The 21,363-nt window shown below is 35.9% G+C and overlaps 4 protein-coding genes across 6 annotated transcripts in view; 1 reads left to right on the forward strand and 3 right to left on the reverse strand.

Annotated features, from left to right (window-relative positions):
* Positions 1-5,815, reverse strand: part of vwa5b1 (von Willebrand factor A domain containing 5B1) — a 51,314-nt gene extending 45,499 nt beyond the window's left edge. The window contains 2 exon segments of the mRNA XM_058763472.1: positions 3,007-3,110; positions 5,671-5,815. The gene's annotated coding sequence lies outside the window, so the exon portion shown is untranslated.
* On the forward strand, positions 5,754-14,732 carry ddx19a (DEAD-box helicase 19a). 2 transcript variants are annotated; one of them, XM_058763473.1, is made up of 12 exons: positions 5,754-5,939; positions 6,413-6,467; positions 7,018-7,050; positions 7,308-7,443; positions 7,963-8,055; positions 8,350-8,452; positions 9,195-9,309; positions 9,392-9,569; positions 12,342-12,579; positions 12,662-12,824; positions 12,980-13,171; positions 13,583-14,732. In XM_058763473.1, the coding sequence occupies exons 1-12, from the start codon at positions 5,883-5,885 to the stop codon at positions 13,642-13,644; spliced, it is 1,425 nt and encodes a 474-aa protein (XP_058619456.1). In that variant the 5' UTR covers positions 5,754-5,882; the 3' UTR covers positions 13,645-14,732. The 2 variants fall into 2 exon arrangements, with proteins under 2 accessions (XP_058619456.1, XP_058619457.1); XM_058763474.1 differs by having other exon boundaries at positions 6,413-6,463; positions 7,017-7,050.
* A 1,326-nt stretch (positions 14,733-16,058) lies between these two features.
* Positions 16,059-17,393, reverse strand: ubxn10 (UBX domain protein 10). Of its 2 annotated transcripts, none has more exons than XM_058764159.1 (2): positions 17,300-17,393; positions 16,059-16,875 (listed from the first exon to the last, which is right to left on the reverse strand). In XM_058764159.1, exon 2 carries the CDS (start codon positions 16,868-16,870, stop codon positions 16,205-16,207), a length of 666 nt encoding a protein of 221 aa, XP_058620142.1. In that variant the 5' UTR covers positions 16,871-16,875; positions 17,300-17,393; the 3' UTR covers positions 16,059-16,204. The 2 variants fall into 2 exon arrangements, with proteins under 2 accessions (XP_058620142.1, XP_058620141.1); XM_058764158.1 differs by having other exon boundaries at positions 16,059-16,926; positions 17,300-17,380.
* Positions 17,394-19,301: 1,908 nt separating this feature from the next.
* Positions 19,302-21,169, reverse strand: cptp (ceramide-1-phosphate transfer protein). Its single transcript, XM_058763781.1, has 2 exons — positions 20,873-21,169; positions 19,302-20,554 (listed from the first exon to the last, which is right to left on the reverse strand). Exons 1-2 carry the CDS (start codon positions 20,983-20,985, stop codon positions 20,032-20,034), a joined length of 636 nt encoding a protein of 211 aa, XP_058619764.1. The 5' UTR covers positions 20,986-21,169; the 3' UTR covers positions 19,302-20,031.
* Between the last annotated feature and the right edge of the window lie 194 nt (positions 21,170-21,363).

The following is a 21,363-nucleotide window of genomic DNA, read 5'->3' on the forward strand; positions in this document are numbered from 1 at the left end:
TCTCAGTAAGGCTGCATTTATTTAATCAAAAATACAGTAAAGTAGAAATATTGTGAAATATTATTACCATTTAAAATAATGTTTTTCTATTTTAATATTTTAAAATGTCATTTATTCCTGTGATGCATCATTACTCCAGTCTTCAGTGTCACGTGATCCTTCAGAAATCATTCTAATATTCTGATTGGTTGCTAATGAAACATTTCTTATTATTATCAATGTTGAAAAGAGTCATGCTGCTTGATATTTTTGTGAAAATTGTTATACATTTTTCAGGAATTTTTAAAGAATATAACATTCGAAAAACAACCTTTATTTGAAAATAGAATTTTTTTAACATTATAAATTTATTTACTGTCCTTTTTGATCAATTTTATGCATTCTTGCAGAATAAAATAATTTCTTTATTAAAAAAAAAAAAAAAAATCTTACTGACCCCAAACTTTTAAAAAAGTACTGTGAATTGTATCATTTAACATTAATATATTTCATATTAATTTGCCATATAATTTGAATTAATATATATCAGCAATTATAATATATAACATTATATCAGCAGTTCACAGCCTTGAAAGGGCATCAGGCATTGAAAAGCCTCTATCAGTCGACTAATGTCTTACTGAATATCAGCATTTGAGTCTCTGTTTATTTCATCTAATGAATTACAGGAGAAACATCTGTGATATATCTCATACTTAAAGCATAAGCCATCAAACAGAAGCATGAAAAAATTATGGTAGTTTCCAAACAGGTTTCTCACGTATTTGCAAACGCAACTGAGAACTCTATTAAATCTCTTGTGCTCTGAGCAAGCAACCTCTGAGAAATATCCAAGAATATTAAAACAGATTTTCATCTAACTTGCTAAACTTCCACAGTGGGCCAGTGTTTTGGAAATTTGACTTGATTCCCAGCCAGTTCGCCCAAGATATATGAGCAACTATTCTCAGAGGACATAAATGTTTGAGATTAAACAGCTCCCTGTTATCACAGAACAGAAACAGACCCTTTCATCAAGGTGTCCACATGGTCATAACTCTCAGACACAGAGGAACGCCACCCCCTCTCTAATAGATTAGGGTTTGGCGGGGTGCCGCGTGACAGGATGAGACTGGACAGAAGAGTGCAATAGATCTCACACGGCAAACCGGTCAAACACTGCCATCATGTGTCCTGAGAGGAGCGGACATTTCTGCACAAAGCAAAGGTGTCAGTATCATCTTTAAACATGATATAACAGATGCTGAAATCATGCAGGTAACTAATGATAATAAAACCTTATTAAAAGTCTCTTATGCTTACCTAGGCTGCATGCATTTGTTCAAAAATGTGACATATTATTATAATTTAGAATAACTGTTTTTTATTGTAATACATTTTAAAATGTAATTTATTCCTGTGATGCAAAGCTGAATTTTCATCATCATTACTTCAGTCTTCATTGTCACATGATCCTCCAGAAATCATTCTAATATGCCGCTAAAGAAACATTTATAACAGATACTGAATCATGCAGGTAATCGATGTTAACAAAACCTGCATTTATTTGATCAAAAAATGTGAAATATTATTTCAATTTAAAATAACTGTTTTCTATATGCTAAAATGTCATTTTTTGTAATATGCTGATATGCTGCTAAAGAAACATTTATAACAGATACCAAAGTCATGCAGGTAAGCAATAATATTAAAACCACATAAAATTAAGCTTTTCAAATGACCCTAGCAGAACAGGTAAAGGTCCAAATCAATTTCATTCTTAATAGCCATATGATTTTGTTTGTCCTCAGCATGAAATAAAACATAATTCCAGCTTTCTTCCATGTTCTATTCTAGGGGACCCAAATCAGAAGAACCCAAAGTGGCAGACAATAATCAACCCCCGCCTCCTATCCATCCTCTCCCCGAAGCAACAGAGTGTGAATCACTCCCAAAGAAACAGCCAAATCCCCACTCCACGCACTCCACGGCTGCCACCACACACACTGCGGGAGACACGGCACAGAAACAACCACCTGTTGATCCCGCATCTCCAGCAAACTGACTACAGATGCATCACTTGCAGCTGCGAGGTGCTTTGGAAACACTTCCCAAATTCACCTTGAATCTAAAACAAAATACTTCATCTCAATCCTTTGACTTCACTTTTCTCCAAGCAGAGATCTCTTACCTCACATCTGCAGCGCTCGCAATTCTCTCTCGACGTCTGAATCGGTGAGGTCCAAAATAACATCAGGCTGCAACTCCGAAAAGCTCTCTGTCTCTTGGAGATGGACACAACAACTGAGCAGAACGGAGGACGGGAGGAAGGTAAAGAGAGAGAGAGAGACCGACAGATACAGAAGCAGCTGGAGGAACCTTAATGCAGTCAATCAGTGCAGCAACATGTGGTTATGAAGCGCAGAGCTGGAAACGAGAGCTTGTCCTGTGCAACAGATGAACACGAACCCCACCAGCCCCCTGCCAACGCTCGATTCTCCCCTCAGCATCTGTACCACCCACCTCTCTGCTCCCCCACCTCTCTGTCTCTCTGTAATCAGTGACGAGAGCCCATTCATGTATCCTATTTGATAGCCAGGAGTGCCACTGGCTGAAATGCAACACCATGCATGGGGGAAACGAGGGGAGGGAAGAGATCATAGATCATGCAAAGGATTCAGATTGAGAATTTTGGTCTCACATCCTTTTCTGTCCCGTTACCTGCCACTTTTGTCTTCCCATCATTCATGTTTTTTCCCTCCAGTGACTGCTAAGCTCACTATCTTGATTTCAATATGACAAGGACAGTTGTGTTTATTTTTTTTTTCTGAATGCATTTTGTGGCTGTGGTGCATGTGATTAATCTGCTTTTGCAGAGGACGTAACCATGACAATCAATATGGAGCCTCCAGGGCTTTTTAAAAGACAACAGGTTGGTTGGAGAAAGTGTGTGTGTGTTTAGTGATGTGCTGCCTTGGCTTAAACCTCAGCTTCTGTTTCTCAATTAAATTAACATGTGCTATTTACTGTCTCTCTTTCCCTCCCTTGCTCACTCATTCGCTCTCAGTGAATGTCTCTTATCTCATCTGCTGGGATTTACTGAGGGCTGCAGCGGCTGCTGATTATTTCATCTGCAATAAAGAAGAAAATACATCAAATCCAACTTCCAGAAGCTATGAATGGACATCATAAATTTCAGCTACAGAATTATTTTAAATAAACATTCTTTGGACATATACATTTGACTCACAATTACGACGAAAATCTGAGAAAGCAGGCAAAAATAAATAAAACCATAATGCATAATGAGTTTTGAGACAAATGCAAGATTGCATGACAGAAAAATGGCCCAGAGCACATTTTAATAAATCATTCTTAACACTGAGGGGTCGGGTTGAAGCATTTTTTTTTTTAGGTTTAAGAAACAAGCATGGTTCAAGCAGGATAAATCTCTGTTGTATTAATCAATTGTTTTGGATAAAAGCATCTGCTAAATTAATAAATGTACAAAAAGTGCATGGCTCCTAAATACTGCAACATAAGGTTAAAGCATCAATAAAATCTGTATACTGGGTTTTAAAGGGATACTCCACCCCAAAATGAAAATTTTGTCATTAATCACTTACCCCTTGTCGTTCCAAACCCGTAAAAGCTTTGTTCGTCCTCGGAACACAATTTAAGATATTTTGGATGAAAACCGGGAGGTTTGTGACTGTCCCACTGACTGCATCAGTAAATTACACTGTCAAGGCACAGAAAAATATAAAAAACATCAGCCATCTGCCATCTGCCATCAGTGGTTCAATCGGAATTTTATGAAGCGACGAGAATACTTTTTGTACACAAAGAAAATAAAAATAACGACATTTATTCAACAATTCGTCTCCTCTGTCTCTCTGTGTCAGCGTAGCGCCATTTTGGAGAGCATCCGATGGACGCAAACTGCGTACGCTATTCTCTGTCATCAGTAACGCATGGATACGTATTGTACGTTTATTTACGCTTTGATTTGAACGGAAACAGCGTCTCCATGCGTTACTGATGCAGTCAGTGGGACAGTCACAAACCTCCCGGTTTTCATCCAAAATATCTTAAATTGTGTTCCGAGGACGAATTAATCTTTTACAGGTTTGGAACGACATGAGGGTAAAGTGATTAATGACAAAAATTTCATTTTGGGGTGGAGTATCCCTTTAAATAGATCAGAAAAAGATTTAAAATATTTTAATGGAAAATTCTGTTATCATTATTCTTACACAGTAACCATAATCTATTGGTATTTCTAGCAAAAGCATAGTAACCACAGGCAAAAAAAACAAGCATTGCTCTTTATTACCATGGTTACATCAGCTATGGTTTCCTATATGATGGCAATGAAGGTTTTCAAGTATAAAGGTAACTATCAAGAATGTGTAGCCAAAACACATTGTGTCATTATGTACAGTGCCTTCCCCAACATGTGTTACACAGTGTTAAAAAGAGATTATTATATTATGTTTTATTCAGGTTTTGTTAAGGATTTTTTTTTTTTTTCATTATATTCAGGGGAGATTGGGCAAGTTGTAACACTTTTTTTTACTACAATCAACATTTCTCAGATGTATTTTAGAAAATCAATTTCTATAATAATTTTTCAACAATATTGCCCTGGGAAAAGATATGGTTTACACAGATGGGGCATGTTGTCACACTAAATTAGATAATTTGTCACAAATTAACCATGGTTTTCCTGCACTAATTATAGTTTAACTGTTTAACCATGGTATTTGTAGTAAAACTGTGCTTATGCAAATGGTAATCAATACACCAAAAAAAAAGAAAAAAGAAAAAAAAAAACATGGTTACTTAAATTTTACTATAATAAAACCATGGTTAATTTTCATAAGGGTGGAACCATTTTTAAGTAAATGTCTAACCATTGCTTTGGCCAGCAATTGTACAAATGTATATAATTTACAACATGTGCAATTAGTTGTGGTTTATTGTGTTTACTTCTTTACACAACAATATGTGTGACCCTGGACCACAAAACCAGTCATAAGTAGCATGGGTATATGTAGCAATAGCCAACAATACACTGTATAGGTCAAAATTATTGATTTTTATTTTATGCCAAAAATTATTAGGATATTAAATAAAGATAATGTTCCATGAAGATATTTGTAAATTTCCTACCGTAAATATATCAAAACTTAATTTTTGATTAGTAATATGCATTGCTAAGAACATCATTTGAAATTCATTTCACCCTCAGATTCTAGATTTTCAAATAGTTGTATCTCGGCCAAATATTGCCCTATTCTAACAAACCATACATCAATGCAAAGCTTATTTATTAAATTTTCAGATGATGAATAAATATCAGTTTTCAAAAATTGACCCTTATGACTGGTTTTGTGGTCCAGGATCACATATACAAAAATATAATGATACTGGAATTTTAATTTGGTGCACAAAAATAAATAAATAAATAAAAATAAATAAATTTAAAAAAATAATACAAATAAAATAAGTTTATTTCTTTATACCCAATGCATAAAAATGAGAAAGTGTGGTTGGTTTACCTGAGACAACAACAATAAACAAAAAATTAGACAAATGTCGATATTTGTCTGCACTAATGGCCTATTACAAAAATATACTAACTTACTGTAACATTTAATTGGTTTAAACTAATACCCAGATACTTACACATGAAATTGCTTGCAATGAATAGTAAACTAGAACCAAAGTCCCTTGACTTTGCTGGAACTGCGTGTTCTGTGCTAACTTCCGGCCGGACAGCGTTATCTGTGCTCGTGCTGTCAGTTTGCGCGTTCTCGCGAAGCTGAGTCAATTGAAGTGAAGCCCATCTGAAGACTTAACAAGAGCGCTTAATAGTTCACATATCTTCGACTGAAGCGATGGCAACCGACTCGTGGGCTCTAGCTGTGGACGAACAAGAGTCTACTACCAAGACTGTGAGTGAAAATGCGGTTTAATTGTGTTGTAATGGATTAGCGCACTAGCTGCGGTGAGTCAGGCGCTGGCTGCGTCTCAAATCCTAGGGAGCTGCCTATATAGACAATATTTCTGCATGTCACAGGCGTGTTTGAAACGTCCGAACAAGGTTTTGGCCATCAAAATGCTTCTTAATTAAGTTTTGAGACACGGCCTGTATGAGATTTTAAATCTAGCGACCGCAGTTTAACTTTGAACAAGTAACGTTAACTAAGTTAACTTGGTCTAACGTTATATAAGTTAACTCTTAACGTGCGTAGTTTTTGTTTGAAAGCTAGCGAGTATGTGTATAATTTGCATTAAGTGGCTTGTATGGCTAGCAGCAAGCATATCTGCTTAATTTAAATCATCTACTTTTGTTCATTATTGGATATTGACTCTATGCAGTGCATTTAAATGTATTAAAACTGTAAATTCTTTTGTTTGAACACAGATTGGGAACTTGCGGATTATGGAAGCGGGAGATGCAAATTTACATCAGACTGATGGTAGTCATGTTTTGCATTTTTATAGTGCATTAAAGCAACAGTTCCCTCAGAATTGAGTGTTTATGTAGTTCCAAACCTGTATGACTTCTGTGGAACACAAAAGGAGAACCTTTGAAAAATGTAGATTACTTTTTTTTTTTTTGTCCATACAGTCACAGTAAATGGTAACTGGAGCTTTCGATCTTCAAAAATAATGCAAAAGTACTATAAAGTGTCATTTATATTCCTTATAAGTGTGCACTATGTTCCGAGTCCTTTCAGGTCATGCAATATTTTTGTGAGGAACAGACCAAAATCATGTCATAATCTGGTTCTTGATGGAAGAAACAACCAGTCCTTTTCTCAAAATCTCCCTTATTTGTTCATCTAATGAACAAAGTCTTACACGTTTGAAATGACATGAGAGTGAATAAATGACAGTTTTTGTGTGTGTGCTATTATTTTAACTACTATTTGTTTTTACAAAACATAACTGTTTACAATAATTGCATGAAAATATTTCTTAATATTTTCTTATGTCATCTTTTTTTTCTTTTCTCCTGTACCATAGATGATGGCAACAAATCCGACGAAGAGGAAAAAGGTTCATTTTTAAACTGCAGTCTGAATTTACAGTCAACATAGAACCAAAAATAGTCAACTTATTTGCTTAATGCAATTTTTTTTAGTGTTTAGTGTAACAGATTTTTGTGAGTGATTTTGATTCTAAAGAAGCTGTAAGTACTTTAAAAAGTGTGTTCTTAGCATCTTAAGTTACTTATTCAAATGACACCTAAACTTTATGGATTAACTGTAAAAGACCATCATAGTAGCCTGTTTCTTTCCTAATCTACTATTTAGAGGACAGAGCCACACAGTCTCTCCTAAACAAGCTGATCAGAAGCAATGTGGTCAACAACACAAACCAAGTGGAGGTTCTTCAGAGGGACCCAAACTCACCACTTTATTCAGTCAAGACTTTTGAAGAGCTGAGACTGTGAGTCCTTTTAAATAAACAGTGATATCTGAGGAAAAAAATCTGTGAATTTTTACAAACATTCAGAGGTTTGAGGTCAATTTCTCCCAAAAACACATTAAGCAGCACAACTATTTTCAACATTGATAATAATAATAATAGATCAAAATGTTTGTTGAGCAGCAAATTATTAGATTGCAGCAAAATATTAGAATGATTTCTGAAGGATCATGTGACACTGACTGGAATAATGATGCTGAAAATTCATCTTTGCATGCATATATAAAATATATTCAAATAGAAAACATTTATTTTAAATTGTAATAATAATTTGCAATATTACAGTTTTATTTGTATCTTGTGTTGACCCCAAACTTTTGAACGATATTTTATATTGCTAGCAACAGTTACTGCTAATTATCTGTTCAATATTTGGGAGAAATAAATATGAAAAAGACCATGCACTATATATGGAAGCTTCGACACCTCTCAGACAGCTTGCATATGTCAATTTTATTCATTTTAATTTGTGTAACTCAGGAAACCACAGTTGCTCAAAGGCGTCTATGAAATGGGCTTCAACAGACCTTCTAAAATCCAAGAGAACGCCCTTCCCATGATGCTCGCTGAACCGTAAGTCCACATATTTTGTAAATTTTATTTTAATTGAATAAAGAGGTCATATTGGGGGTTTGGAGCAAAAAGTGAATTGCACTATAGCCCTAAATATGCTCGAAACCCTTGATGTATGCAACTGGAATCATTATTATTTTATTTATTTATTTGACTAAAAGCACACAGATTGAATATTTGATGAACAATATTGGACCATCGAAAAGTTAACGTGAAATCTCTGGGTATATGCATGAATTGAGTTTTAATAAACTCATATGTTTCCCTGACTGTATGTGTTTCCTTCACTCCCAGACCTCAGAATCTGATCGCTCAGTCTCAGTCTGGCACTGGTAAAACGGCTGCCTTCGTGCTGGCCATGCTCAGTCATGTGGACCCAAGCTTAAAATGGCCTCAGGTGAGTTTGAAAACTGAGATTCACGCTAATGTTCCCTTTCATTCTGATTTAAGGCAGGTAAAACCTTTGTTTTTTTTCAGGCACTGATCAATTTTGGTCAGATTTTAGGTTCATTAGATTATGAAACTTTTGCATATTTAAACATATTTCAGCAGTAAAGTAGTAAAATTGAAGCAGTAAAGAACTGCCTTAATGTACTGTGATTAATCAACTGGGGAAAGTATAGCCATATCTGTTAGTTTAATATCTATTAGTTTTTTCACAATTCTGAGTTTATATCTCACAATTCTGGCTTTTTTTCTCAGAATTGAGTTCATATCTCTTTATTTGTTTCATATCTCTTTATATCTTTATTTCTCAGAATTGTGAGGGGAAAAAAGTTCAAATTGTAAGATAAAGAGTCACAGTTACCTTTTTTATTCTATGGCGGAATTACAAGATGTAAACTGGAATGAAAATGGAATTGTGAGGGGGGAAAAAGTCGGAATTCTGAGTTTATATACCACAATTCTGAACTGCAAAAAAAAGCTGAATTAGTTGCAATTAATTTCATTCTTTATTCTGTGGCTTCCATAAATAGTTCATAATTTTTGTTGGGAAAAAAAAATTTTTTTTCTTGCCATTAGCCTCATGTCTTTCTAAATTTAATCATTAAAGTCACAAGGGCGAGTTTTCATTTCAGTGTGAACTATAATGTAAATGTTGTTAATTATTTGGTGCCCAATCTGTGTCTGTCCTGCAGTGCTTGTGCATTTCTCCCACATATGAGCTCGCTCTGCAGACGGGAAAAGTCATCGAGCAGATGGGCAAGTTTTATCCAGAAGTCAAACTGGCATATGCTGTTCGAGGACATAAAAGTAAGTGGTTAAATGAAGCCTCAGAATCTTGCGATGTGTAAAGCAGATTTAAATGCGTGATGGCTGCTGTGCCCTCTGCCAGTGGAGCGTGGGGTTAAGATCAAGGAGCAGATCGTCATCGGCACACCTGGGACGGTTCTGGACTGGTGCATTAAGCTGAAGCTCATCGACCCCAAAAAGATCAAAGTGTTTGTTCTGGATGAGGCCGATGTGATGATCGCCACACAGGGACACCAGGACCAGAGCATCCGCATTCAGAGGTGAACTTGGCCTGCAAGCAAATACACAAAGACAGGCTGCTGATTATATGATCTATTATGATTTTGATCTATAATGAACATTTTTTTGTATCTGGATCTTATACATAATTTATTATTATTAAAAACATAAAAAAAATATATTTCATACATACTGTGATTTGAAAACACCAATTTTATTTTGTGGACCTACCTTGTGTACTTATAAATTAATTTTCACTTTTATTTAGTAAAAAAAAAAAAGTAGTGGGGCAGTTTTCTTTAATAGTGCTGTTGCAGTTTTGGCCATTTTATTGCGAGATCAGAATTCAGAGGGGAGAAAACTCTTAACTGAGATGTAAAGTCAGAATTGCAAGAAGAAAGAATTCTAAGTTTGTATGTTGCAATTATTTTTCAGAATTGCGAGGTTCTACAGTATCTTGCAGTTCTGAGTTTGTATCTCACATTTCTGAATTATGAGGGAAAAAAAGTCTGAATTGTGAGGGAAAAAGTGGCAATTACTTAAAAAAAAAATTTTCCTTGGCAGAAATGTACAATGACATGAAAACTCCTCTTCAAAGATGAACGTGTATGAATTTCACTTTTTTTTCTAACTCAAATTCTTGAAAATACGTTTTTTTTTTTTTCTAACTCAAATTCTTGAAAAATACGTTTTTTTTTTTTTTTTTTTAAGAAAAGTCATGATTGAAAAAATGTATGTATATATAGTGGGTACGGAAAGTATTCAGACCCCCTTAAATTTTTCACTCTTTGTTATATTGCAGCCATTTGCTAAAATCATTAAAAGTTAATTTTTTTTCCTCATTAAATGTACACACAGCACCCCATATTGACAGAAAAACACAGAATTGTTGACATTTTTGCAGATTTATTAAAAAAGAAAAACTGAAATCACATGGTCCTAAGTATTCAGACCCTTTGCTCAGTATTTAGAAGCAGCACCCTTTTGTTCTAATACAGCCATGAGTCTATTTGGGAAAGATGCAACAAGTTTTTCACACCTGGATTTGGGGATCCTCTGCCATTCCTCCTTGCAGATCCTCTCCAGTTCTGTCAAGTTGGATGGAAAACGTTGGTGGACAGCCATTTTTAGGTCTCTCCAGAGATGCTCAATTGGATTTAAGTCAGGGCTCTGGCTGGGCCATTCAAGAACAGTCACGGAGTTGTTGTGAAGCCACTCCTTCGTTATTTTAGCTGTGTGCTTAGGGTCATTGTCTTGTTGGAAGGTAAACCTTCGGCCCAGTCTGAGGTCCTGAGCACTCTGGAGAAGGTTTTCGTCCAGGATATCCCTGTACTTGGCCGCATTCATCTTTCCCTCGATTGCAACCAGTCGTCCTGTCCCTGCAGCTGAAAAACACCCCACAGCATGATGCTGCCACCACCATGCTTCACTGTTGGGACTGTATTGGACAGGTGATGAGCAGTGCCTGGTTTTCCACACATACCGCTTAGAATTAAGGCCAAAAAGTTCCATCTTGGTCTCATCAGACCAGAGAATCTTATTTCTCACCATCTTGGAGTCCTCCATGCGGGCTTTCATGTGTCTTGCACTGAGGAGAGGCTTCCGTCGGGCCACTCTGCCATAAAGCCCCGACTGGTGGAGGGCTGCAGTGATGGTTGACTTTCTACAACTTTCTCCCATCTCCTGACTGCATCTCTGGAGCTCAGCCACAGTGATCTTTGGGTTCTTCTTTACCTCTCTCACCAAGGCTCTTCTCCCCTGATAGCTCAATTTGGCCGGACGGCCAGCTCTAGGAAGGGTTCTGGTCGTCCCAAACGTCTTCCATTTAAGGATTATGGAGGCCACTGTGCTCTTAGGAACCTTAAGTGCAGCAGAAATTTCTTTGTAACCTTGGCCAGATCTGTGCCTTGCCACAATTCTGTCTCTGAGCTCTTCAGGCAGTTCCTTTGACCTCATGATTCTCATTTGCTCTGACATGCACTGTGAGCTGTAAGGTCTTATATAGACAGGTGTGTGGCTTTCCTAATCAAGTCCAATCAGTATAATCAAACACAGCTGGACTCAAATGAAGGTGTAGAACCATCTCAAGGATGATCAGAAGAAATGGACAGCACCTGAGTTAAATATATGAGTGTCACAGCAAAGGGTCTGAATACTTAGGACCATGTGATATTTCAGTTTTTCTTTTTAATAAATCTGCAAAATGTCAACAATTCTGTGTTTTTCTGTCAATATGGGGTGCTGTGTGTACATTAACGAGGGAAAAAAATTAACTTAAATGATTTTAGCAAATGGCTGCAATATAACAAAGAGTGAAGAGGATCTGAATACTTGTATGTATGTATGTATGTATGTAACAACAAAAACCTTTATAGGTTTGAAAAAAAAATAATAATAATTTAAATGATTCTGTGTAGGCTTCTGTGTTTTCAAGGTGTAAAGAAAATATTTTTCTTTTGTACACAACTAGATTTTTTTTGTAATTAAATGGAATTTTAATTAGAGCTTTTATTGAAAATGGTTTAAATGTTGTTTCTACATTTATTTTTTCAAAAATGTTTTAATATGAACACAAAGATTACATTAACTGATATTCTTATTTTCCGCTGATCATTTTGCATATTTTCACAAAAATACCAACACATTGTCTTTCACATATAATGGCATCTGTGGCTTTTTGTGCATTGACATTTTATTTTAAAATTTGTTCTTAAATAGAAAAAAGTAACTTTAGAAGTAAATTTATATTTAAAATGCAACTTGGTTTAGCATGAGATCAAGTATAAATGGTTTCTATTTCCCGTCACTGACAGAATGCTGCCCAAAGGCTGTCAGATGTTACTTTTCTCTGCCACCTTTGAGGACTCTGTGTGGAAGTTTGCCGAGCGGGTCGTGCCAGATCCCAACATCATCAAGCTTAAGCGAGAAGAGGAGACCCTGGACACTATCAAGCAGTACTACGTGCTCTGCAACAGCAAGGAGGACAAGTTCAACGCACTCTGTAACATCTATGGAGCCATCACTATTGCACAAGCTATGATCTTCTGTCATGTGAGTCTGTTCTCCTTTTGGTTGATATTTGTAAGTTTGTGTTTCTTTCATGTAATCATCCCATATTGTCATCTTTTCTCAGACTCGGAAAACAGCCAACTGGCTCGCCGGCCAGCTGTCTAAAGAGGGCCACCAGGTGGCGCTGCTCAGTGGGGAAATGGTAGTCGAGCAAAGAGCTGCAGTCATTGAACGTTTCAGAGACGGCAAGGAGAAAGTTCTCATCACTACTAATGTCTGTGCAAGAGGCAAGTACACCTGTACATCTAATAAGATGCAGTTGTATTTCTACAGCCTTGAGAGAATATGGAGTTTCTATTTTAACCAAAAGTTGAAGTATTTGTTCCTTTCTCATCTGTGTGTAAATTCTGCAATCTTCAGTAATCAAGCTATCCACCCACAGGTATTGATGTTGAACAAGTGTCAGTGGTGATCAACTTTGACCTTCCTCTGGACAAAGACGGCAATCCAGACAATGAAACGTACCTCCACCGGATTGGCAGAACTGGGCGTTTTGGTAAGAGAGGACTTGCTGTCAACATGGTGGACAGTCAGCGCAGCATGGAGATTCTCAAGACATATGAGAGGCATTTTAGTAAGTGTTTATCTCTTAAAGTAATAGTTCACCCAGTATTTATTTATTTTTTCATGAATTATAAAAATAATCAACAATTATCAATGAAAAAAGTAGAAAACAAATAATATTTATTAATTATTCAGTTTTTGATTTATTCATTTGTTTGTTTTCAGTTTTTGATCATTACAGTCCATTATTTTATGCTTTTCATTTGAGTCCACTGGTAGTATGTCTGTATGAAAATATATATATTCATTTTTCTTAATTTTAGAATTATTATAGAATATTTTTATTTTGAATATAATTATTTTAAGGAATATTAATGTATATAAATGACAAAAATGAATAATTATGAAATTAACTTTTTTTTTTTATTTGAATTGACTTTTTATTTTATTTATTAATTTACTAATTTGTTTTATCCAACAGATAAGAAAATTGGAAGGCTGGACACAGATGATCTCGATGAAATTGAAAAAATCGCCAACTGAAGTGATGAAGAGCGAAATGCACTCTACATTATTTTCATAAAAATCAGTTCTGCTGTTACCTCGTCAGATTCGATGCTTGAATAATCTGCATTACAAAGACAGATGTTTACATAAATTATCAACTCATATTTAGGAGAATATGCTTTAACTCGAGCTTAATGCCAAATAGATTTGATTCTAAGCTTATAGCGGTTAAAGGACGTTTTGAATCAGTTTGCGTTTGACAGAGTGTGTTTTGATTTTGAAGTGAATTGCAGTACTAATTCCTACATTTAATCTTGTTTACAGGAGACCGTTTTACATAGGCATCGTCTCTGTTATCGATTTGACTAATGAAGCATATCTTGCATAGGGCTGCGCTGTGAAATAAGTAGACTACTTTTTGGTCTTACGTGTGAATAGAATAATAACAGACTTCAGTATTTATTCCATCACAGTATCTGAGAAGATAAAAGTCAGTTAGGAAGAGAATCTCTGATAAATATGGTTTACTTGCCTACAGATTGGTACAAAATCATAATAAGGCGCACAAATTACACCGTCTCTTAAGACCAACTCAAAACACTAACATTCCTCAAGACAAGAGCACTTTAGAATAAAAGACATTTTATAATGAGAATTATTGTGAAAATCACAATAGAGTATTGTTTTGATATGTAGCAATGCCATTGTACTTGAACTGCAAAAAGCATTTAAGCTTTTTGAATAAGAGTTTTGTTCTGTTCAGAAAGACCAAATATTAGTTTGAGTTTTGATTGAACTGTGAATTATTTGCTCGCATGTTCCTTACTGTTGCAGGAAATGCAGCACTTTTACAAAGTATAAAGAGCTACTGAAGAGTGATGTTGTATTGTAGCTATATTGTTAGGAATGGCTGCTCTACTGTTGTTTGCAAAATGCAAAATTATTTTAGTTTGTTTACATTTGTGCTGCTTAAATTAATGCACCTTGTTTGACTGAAACCCATTTGCGATTGCATTTAGCTGCAGCATTTCAGTTTCTTTTTTGTACATTTGCTGCATTTAGGGTTTTATGGTTGTTTCCTATATATTCTTAAAATAATAAAACTACCAGTTGGCTCATTTCTATGTGGTGATATCAATCATTTTTACTTCTTTTCAAGAATTAAATGCAACAACTCTAAAATGCAGCATGGATTTATACTTTTTTTCATTTGCTTTTTTTGGTCTCTCCAACTCCCTGCATCCACTGTGCAAAAGACAGCACCTTTATTATAGGTTGTAGACATTTTAACATGCTTCTGACATGCAGTCTTGAATCAAAAGACAAAAAAAAAAAAAAAGGTGCATAAAGGGAAAAAAACCTTTTTGATTCTTTGAATTTGTGGGAATCAAAATTAGAAAGCAAACTGTCTAATTATAAAAAAAAAAAAGGTCAAAGCAAAAACGTCTTAATGGTCCTAAACACACTTAATGGTCACTTTAAGCAAAATGTAAAACCTTTTTATCTGTAATACATAATATATTTTATCTATTCTATCTATCATTGTTTATGACCCAAACTGGTTCTTGACAGATTTTTTTTTTTGGTGACCTTAATTTGTTTTGTCAAGCAAGATTAGTTTTACCTTTATAGTAGTTGTTGACTCAAAAATGAAAATTTGCTGAAAACTGACTCACCCTCAGGCCATCCAAGATGTGGATGAGTTTGTTTCTTCATCAGAATAGATTTAGAGAAATTTAGCATTACATCACTTTTTCACCAATGGATCGTCTGCAGTGAATGGGTGCCGTCAGAATGAGAGTCCAAACAGCTGTTAAAAACATAATAATTCACAAGTAATCCACACCACTCCAGTCCAGTCCATCAATTAGCATTGTGTGAAGTGAAAAACTGTGTTTGTAAGAAACAAATTCAACATTACGCCATTTCAACTTAAAACTGTTGCTTCCAGCTAAAATATGAGTCCTCTCTAATATTGCTTTCTTCAGTAAAAAAGTTGTCTTATATGAATCAGGAGAGAAATAAGCACAGATCAATCACCATTTACAGGCGAGAACACTGGAGGAAGTGTTATTATGGATTATGGACTGGTATTTTGTCCAGAAGCAATGTGTCGATTACTGAATTATTGTGATGTTTTTATCAGCTGTTTGGACTCTCATTCTGACGGCACCCATTCACTGCAGAGGATCCATTGGTGAGCAAGTGATGTAATGCTACATTTCTCCAAATCTGTTCTGATGAAAAACATCTCAGATGGCCTGAGGTTGAGTCAGTTTTCAGCAAATTTAAATGTAAAACTTTTAACAGAATATATGTACTTGTATGTGTATATATATATATATATATATACATACATACATACATACACACACACATATATATATATATATATATATATATATATATATATATATATATATATATATATGGGACAAATAAACATTTTACAATCAAAATAATCTAATGTTCAATCGTGTATTTAATCATGAGGAATTTGAATCATAATTTGAAATGTTACTCGGACAGCAAATCTAAATAATCTTTGCCTTTGTGTAATATGAGTGCCCATAAAAAGTTGAACTACATTAGTGTTTCAAGTTAAATCCATGGTGCTGTCATCTTGGGAAATGCATAAAACCGATTTGTTCAGGACGCCACACTGAGCCAAGGTCATTGTAAGGTTTGTAAAAGTCCTTCGTGGCACATCCATAGTCTCAATCATACAATTATCAAACCTCTCCCCAAATTCAGCCTCTGCGGCCGATAGCACCACCTGGAGCTGGTCTGTCGGCCGGAAATGGCACTTGAACCTCTGACTGCATGGAGTTCTGATAGCGAGCAGCAGGCCTGGTTCCTCTGGAGGAGTTAGACCCGTCTGACTTCCTGAAATCACATCCGGTCTGACCTTTGCGTGGACACGTGAAGTGTGTTGACATATCCTATGGCTGCTGTCACCTTGACCGAATGTCCGGTCAGTACCTGTTTTCTTCTCTATGGAAGGAAGAACCCTGTATTTGTTGAGAGAGACGGGTCCATCGGGGGGTCTGTCGAATATTTCAGTCAGTATATCTGTACTGGGTTGACTGCAGCGTCTCAGAATGGCTCGGGATCGAAGGCACTGGTTTAAACTGTCATTTGCCTTGGTGGCTGGAGGTTGGGGTGAAAGAGACGAGGACTGGGAAGGTGGATCCACACTGGAATTGGGAGCCATCATGGGTCTGCTGCGTCCCTTAGACGACTTGGGTCTGCTCACATGCATCCTTCCTGCAGAAGACATTGAACTCTGTTCAGATAGATAGGTAGGTAGGTAGGTAGCTAGATAGATAGATAGATAGGTAGGTAGGTAGGTAGGTAAGTAGATAGATAGATAGATAGATAGATAGATAGATAGATAGGTAGGTAGGTAGGTAGGTAGGTAGGTAGGTAGGTAGATAGATAGATAGATAGATAGATAGATAGATAGATAGATAGATAGATAGATAGATAGATAGATAGATAGATAGATAGATAGATGTCTTTAGTATCATTATTAGTTACATTAGACTTGCACGCATCAGTCAGTCTTAACAAGTAAATAAGCTTATGCATTACAAATAACTTCAAATTTACGGTTCTATTTAAAGGTTAAAGTTGCTAAAACATTCAATAAACAATCGTAATACAGAAAAAAATGTCAAATGTGTCGAACCTTTTAAGTTATTTTGCTTCTTTCAGTCGTTGTTGAAGAGATAAAGTAAGCAGGCATTTTCACTACGGTCTATAGTTTTGCCGACGCACTGGCGTCTCCGTGGCAACGCTTCCGAAGCGGAAGTACTATAATGAGCGTCATATAAACGCACTAAAGTCTGCGATTTTATATATATTTACATATTATTATAAAATGTTAAAAAACATAAATGAATATGAAATGTGGGTCAAACTACTAAACAATTCTTACAAAAATACAGAAATAAACAATTTCTTGCCGTAGCCCTTAAAATTAACTATGGTTTTATTACAGTAAAAGTGTAGTAAACATGGTAAATTAGTGGTTACCATGGTTTAGTTATAGTAACCATGATTTTATTTTTTATTTTTTGTAGTAAAACCATGGTTAATTTTCGCAAGGTTTTTTTTCCTTGTGTGTGGTACAATATAATGATATAATTTATTTATTCATTTATTTTCAGTTTTTTATAATCACGGTCAGATTTAATGTTATTTTATATCGTTACTCATGAATTCACGTGGGACATTTACTAATATGAGATATTTACATTTCCTAAACACCTTAAAGCAATTTAAGGCCAAAAAGTCACTTTGGATGAAGCATGTACAAACCCGATTCCAAAAAAGTTGGGACACTGTACAAATTGTGAATAAAAAAGGAATACAATAATTTACAAATCTCATAAACTTATATTTTATTCACAATAGAATATAGATAACATATCAAATGTTGAAAGTGAGACATTTTGAAATGTCATGCCAAATATTGGCTCATTTTGGATTTCATGAGAGCTACACATTCCAAAAAAGTTGGGACAGGTAGCAATAAGAGGCCGGAAAAGTTAAATGTACATATAAGGAACAGCTGGAGGACCAGTTTGCAACTTATTAGGTCAATTGCATAATATCATCCAAAGATTCAGAGAATCTGGAACAATCTCTGTGCGTAATGGTCAAGGCCGGAAAACCATACTGGATGCCCGTGATCTTCAGGCCCTTAGACGGCACTGCATCACATACAGGAATGCTACTGTAATGGAAATCACAACATGGGCTCAGGAATACTTCCAGAAAACATTGTCGGTGAACACAATCCACCGTGCCATTCGCCGTTGCCGGCTAAAACTCTATAGGTCAAAAAAGAAGCCATATCTAAACATGATCCAGAAGCGCAGGCGTTTTCTCTTGGCCAAGGCTCATTTAAAATGGACTGTGGCAAAGTGGAAAACTGTTCTGTGGTCAGACGAATCAAAATACGAAGTTCTTTTTGGAAAACTGGGACGCCATGTCATCCGGACTAAAGAGGACAAGGACAACCCAAGTTGTTATCAGCGCTCAGTTCAGAAGCCTGCATCTCTGATGGTATGGGGTTGCATGAGTGCGTGTGGCATGGGCAGCTTACACATCTGGAAAGGCACCATCAATGCTGAAAGGTATATCCAAGTTCTAGAACAACATATGCTCCCATCCAGACGTCGTCTCTTTCAGGGAAGACCTTGCATTTTCCAACATGACAATGCCAGACCACATACTGCATCAATTACAACATCATGGCTGCGTAGAAGAAGGATCTGGCTACTGAAATGGCCAGCCTGCAGTCCAGATCTTTCACCCATAGAAAACATTTGGCGCATCATAAAGAGGAAGATGTGACAAAGAAGACCTAAGACAGTTGAGCAACTAGAAGCCTGTATTAGACAAGAATGGGACAACATTCCTATTCCTAAACTTGAGCAACTTGTCTCCTCAGTCCCCGGACGTTTGCAGACTGTTATAAAAAGAAGAGGGGATGCCACACAGTGGTAAACATGGCCTTGTCCCAACTTTTTTGAGATGTGTTGATGCCATGAAATTTAAAATCAACTTATTTTTCCCTTAAAATGATACATTTTCTCAGTTTAAACATTTGATATGTCATCTATGTTGTATTCTGAATAAAATATTGAAATTTGAAACTTCCACATCATTGCATTCTGTTTTTATTCACAATTTGTACAGTGTCCCAACTTTTTTGGAATCGGGTTTGTAGTACTAGTAAATAATAACCAAAAAAATACACTGAATATAACTAAATAGTGTTGTATTGCTTGCTAAGAAGTATGCTCTTTGTCAAACTGCAAATGACACTGTAAATACTGAAAGAAGTAAATGTCATCATCCTAAGGCAAAGCTTGAAAATTGTTCAGTGTTCTTTTCATTTTAGATATAATAATATGAGAATAACCGTAACAAACACACGTTTCTCAGAACATTATATTTAATTATTGCATTACACCTTATTTATACATTCACAACAAAATTTCCCCCTTTGCAGTTTCAGCAAAGCTGCAGATGTATGACACACATTCGACATGAATTCAAGTAAAAGTATTTCGAATAAAATAATTAACACTCAAGGGAAAAATTACCTATATATTCAAATATACAGTACTCTAATTTAGATATATATCATACACATCCTTTGCCTTTAAATAGCTTTATATTGTTCCCTAAGCTCAAATATATTGAAGTGCACCCAGCATTTAATGCCAACTTGGTGTTGTGTAGTTGATAGCTTAAATGAGCAGAACCCTGCTTAAAATGTGCTTTAAATCTGCATATTGCATGTCCCTTTAGTTTTAAAACAGGCAGACAGTCAAAGAAATTGATGTTTGTAGTGAATAAGTGAGTATGTGCCACAAGGACTATATAATAATATATATCAGTCCCCCTCTACGGTAACTCCAGGAGGTTGTTCTTCGCATACAAGTCTTCTGTGATCTGGTAGACCTCAGCAATGAGAGGCAAAGACTCTCCCAACAGAGCAACCACCTGCGTGTGATCACCCGCATTCATCACATCAAAGAATGTGTCACGCCCCGGAAGGGCACAGAACGCCACGCCGACAGCTTTCCGGATGAGCCAGGGGTGATGCTGAGCCAGAGACTCGTTATAGGCTTCAGAACACATGACGGAGGTCTTGCCGTCCTCTTTGCTGGTTCGCAATCTCTCCAGGAACAGCTCCAGCCAGAGCAGAGCACGATGGAGCCTCAGAAGAGTGCGGCAGCCGGATTCTGGGTGGCTGCCTCTTTTGGTGAGGTCCACCAGTTCATTTTCCAGCTCATACTTCACCATGGACTGGATAGTGACATAACAGGACCTGTTTTCTCCTGAAAGGAAGTTCTCTAGGATCTGGATTTTGCTGACCACATCCTTGGAGATGAAGGAAAACACATTCCCTAAACTATTCATGAAGCTGATAGGAAAAAAGAGGGATTTTGATTATTAATTTTATTTATTTTTTTTTTTTATTGCTCGTAGTCTTTATATTCAAATGGCTTTTCTACATTTTTTGACCAATGAATTATACAGGTATTTGTAATTACAAAAGATACAGCTTTTAAATGAACAATATAAATTTACATGTCTAAGATTTCCATTAATTTTCCAAGTTCTGAAATAATAATTAAATTAAATATAAAATAAAATATTCTTAATATTTCAAGAGTTGTGGCATCACTTCTTTAAATATCCCAAGACCATAATGTAAAACAGTAATAAAACATGTACTCACGAGACCAGCTCCTGCCATCCTGCTATATAATATTTCATGTAAACCTCCTTAGTCTCACTCAGACTTGATCTGAATGTTTCCAAAACCCTTTCAAGACTGAATGTATCCGCCATGTCTGTTCTAATTAAACCACCACGAAATAAATTTGTGGACAAATTCTTACAACAAAATCGACAAAAAAATATTTTTTAAATCCTATATATTAATTTTCAATAAATGTATCTTATGTGCTCCTCATTGGGATCATATCGCTGTAAATACTTTGCTCTTGATCATCTGTTCCGGGATTTTCCTGCGTTCTTTAAGCAACGTAAGCAACATTAGACCAATCAAATCAAGTTTTTCATGTCACATGACAAGACGTTCCATATGATTGGCCTTTGGTTTTAGCCCTCTGCGGTTGTTTAGTAAATTTTAACCAATGGGATTAAAGATGTCGCAGTCACGCATTGACGTCCAATCTTTGCTTTTCAGTAATCTTCCATGAGGCG

This window comes from Onychostoma macrolepis, chromosome 23 (assembly GCF_012432095.1).
Source record: "Onychostoma macrolepis isolate SWU-2019 chromosome 23, ASM1243209v1, whole genome shotgun sequence".
Lineage (NCBI taxonomy): Eukaryota > Metazoa > Chordata > Actinopteri > Cypriniformes > Cyprinidae > Onychostoma > Onychostoma macrolepis.

Coding starts and splice junctions, on each gene's coding strand:
- ddx19a (XM_058763473.1), top strand. CDS start 5,883: ATGGCAACCGACTCGTGGGCTCTAGCTGTGGACGAACAAGAGTCTACT. Junction 9,570..12,341: donor CAGAGCATCCGCATTCAGAG/GTGAACTTGGCC, acceptor CGTCACTGACAG/AATGCTGCCCAAAGGCTGTC. Junction 12,825..12,979: donor TACTAATGTCTGTGCAAGAG/GCAAGTACACCT, acceptor ATCCACCCACAG/GTATTGATGTTGAACAAGTG.
- ubxn10 (XM_058764158.1), bottom strand. CDS start 16,888: ATGTCTTCTGCAGGAAGGATGCATGTGAGCAGACCCAAGTCGTCTAAG.
- cptp (XM_058763781.1), bottom strand. CDS start 20,985: ATGGCGGATACATTCAGTCTTGAAAGGGTTTTGGAAACATTCAGATCA. Junction 20,555..20,872: donor GGATGGCAGGAGCTGGTCTC/GTGAGTACATGT, acceptor TTTTCCTATCAG/CTTCATGAATAGTTTAGGGA.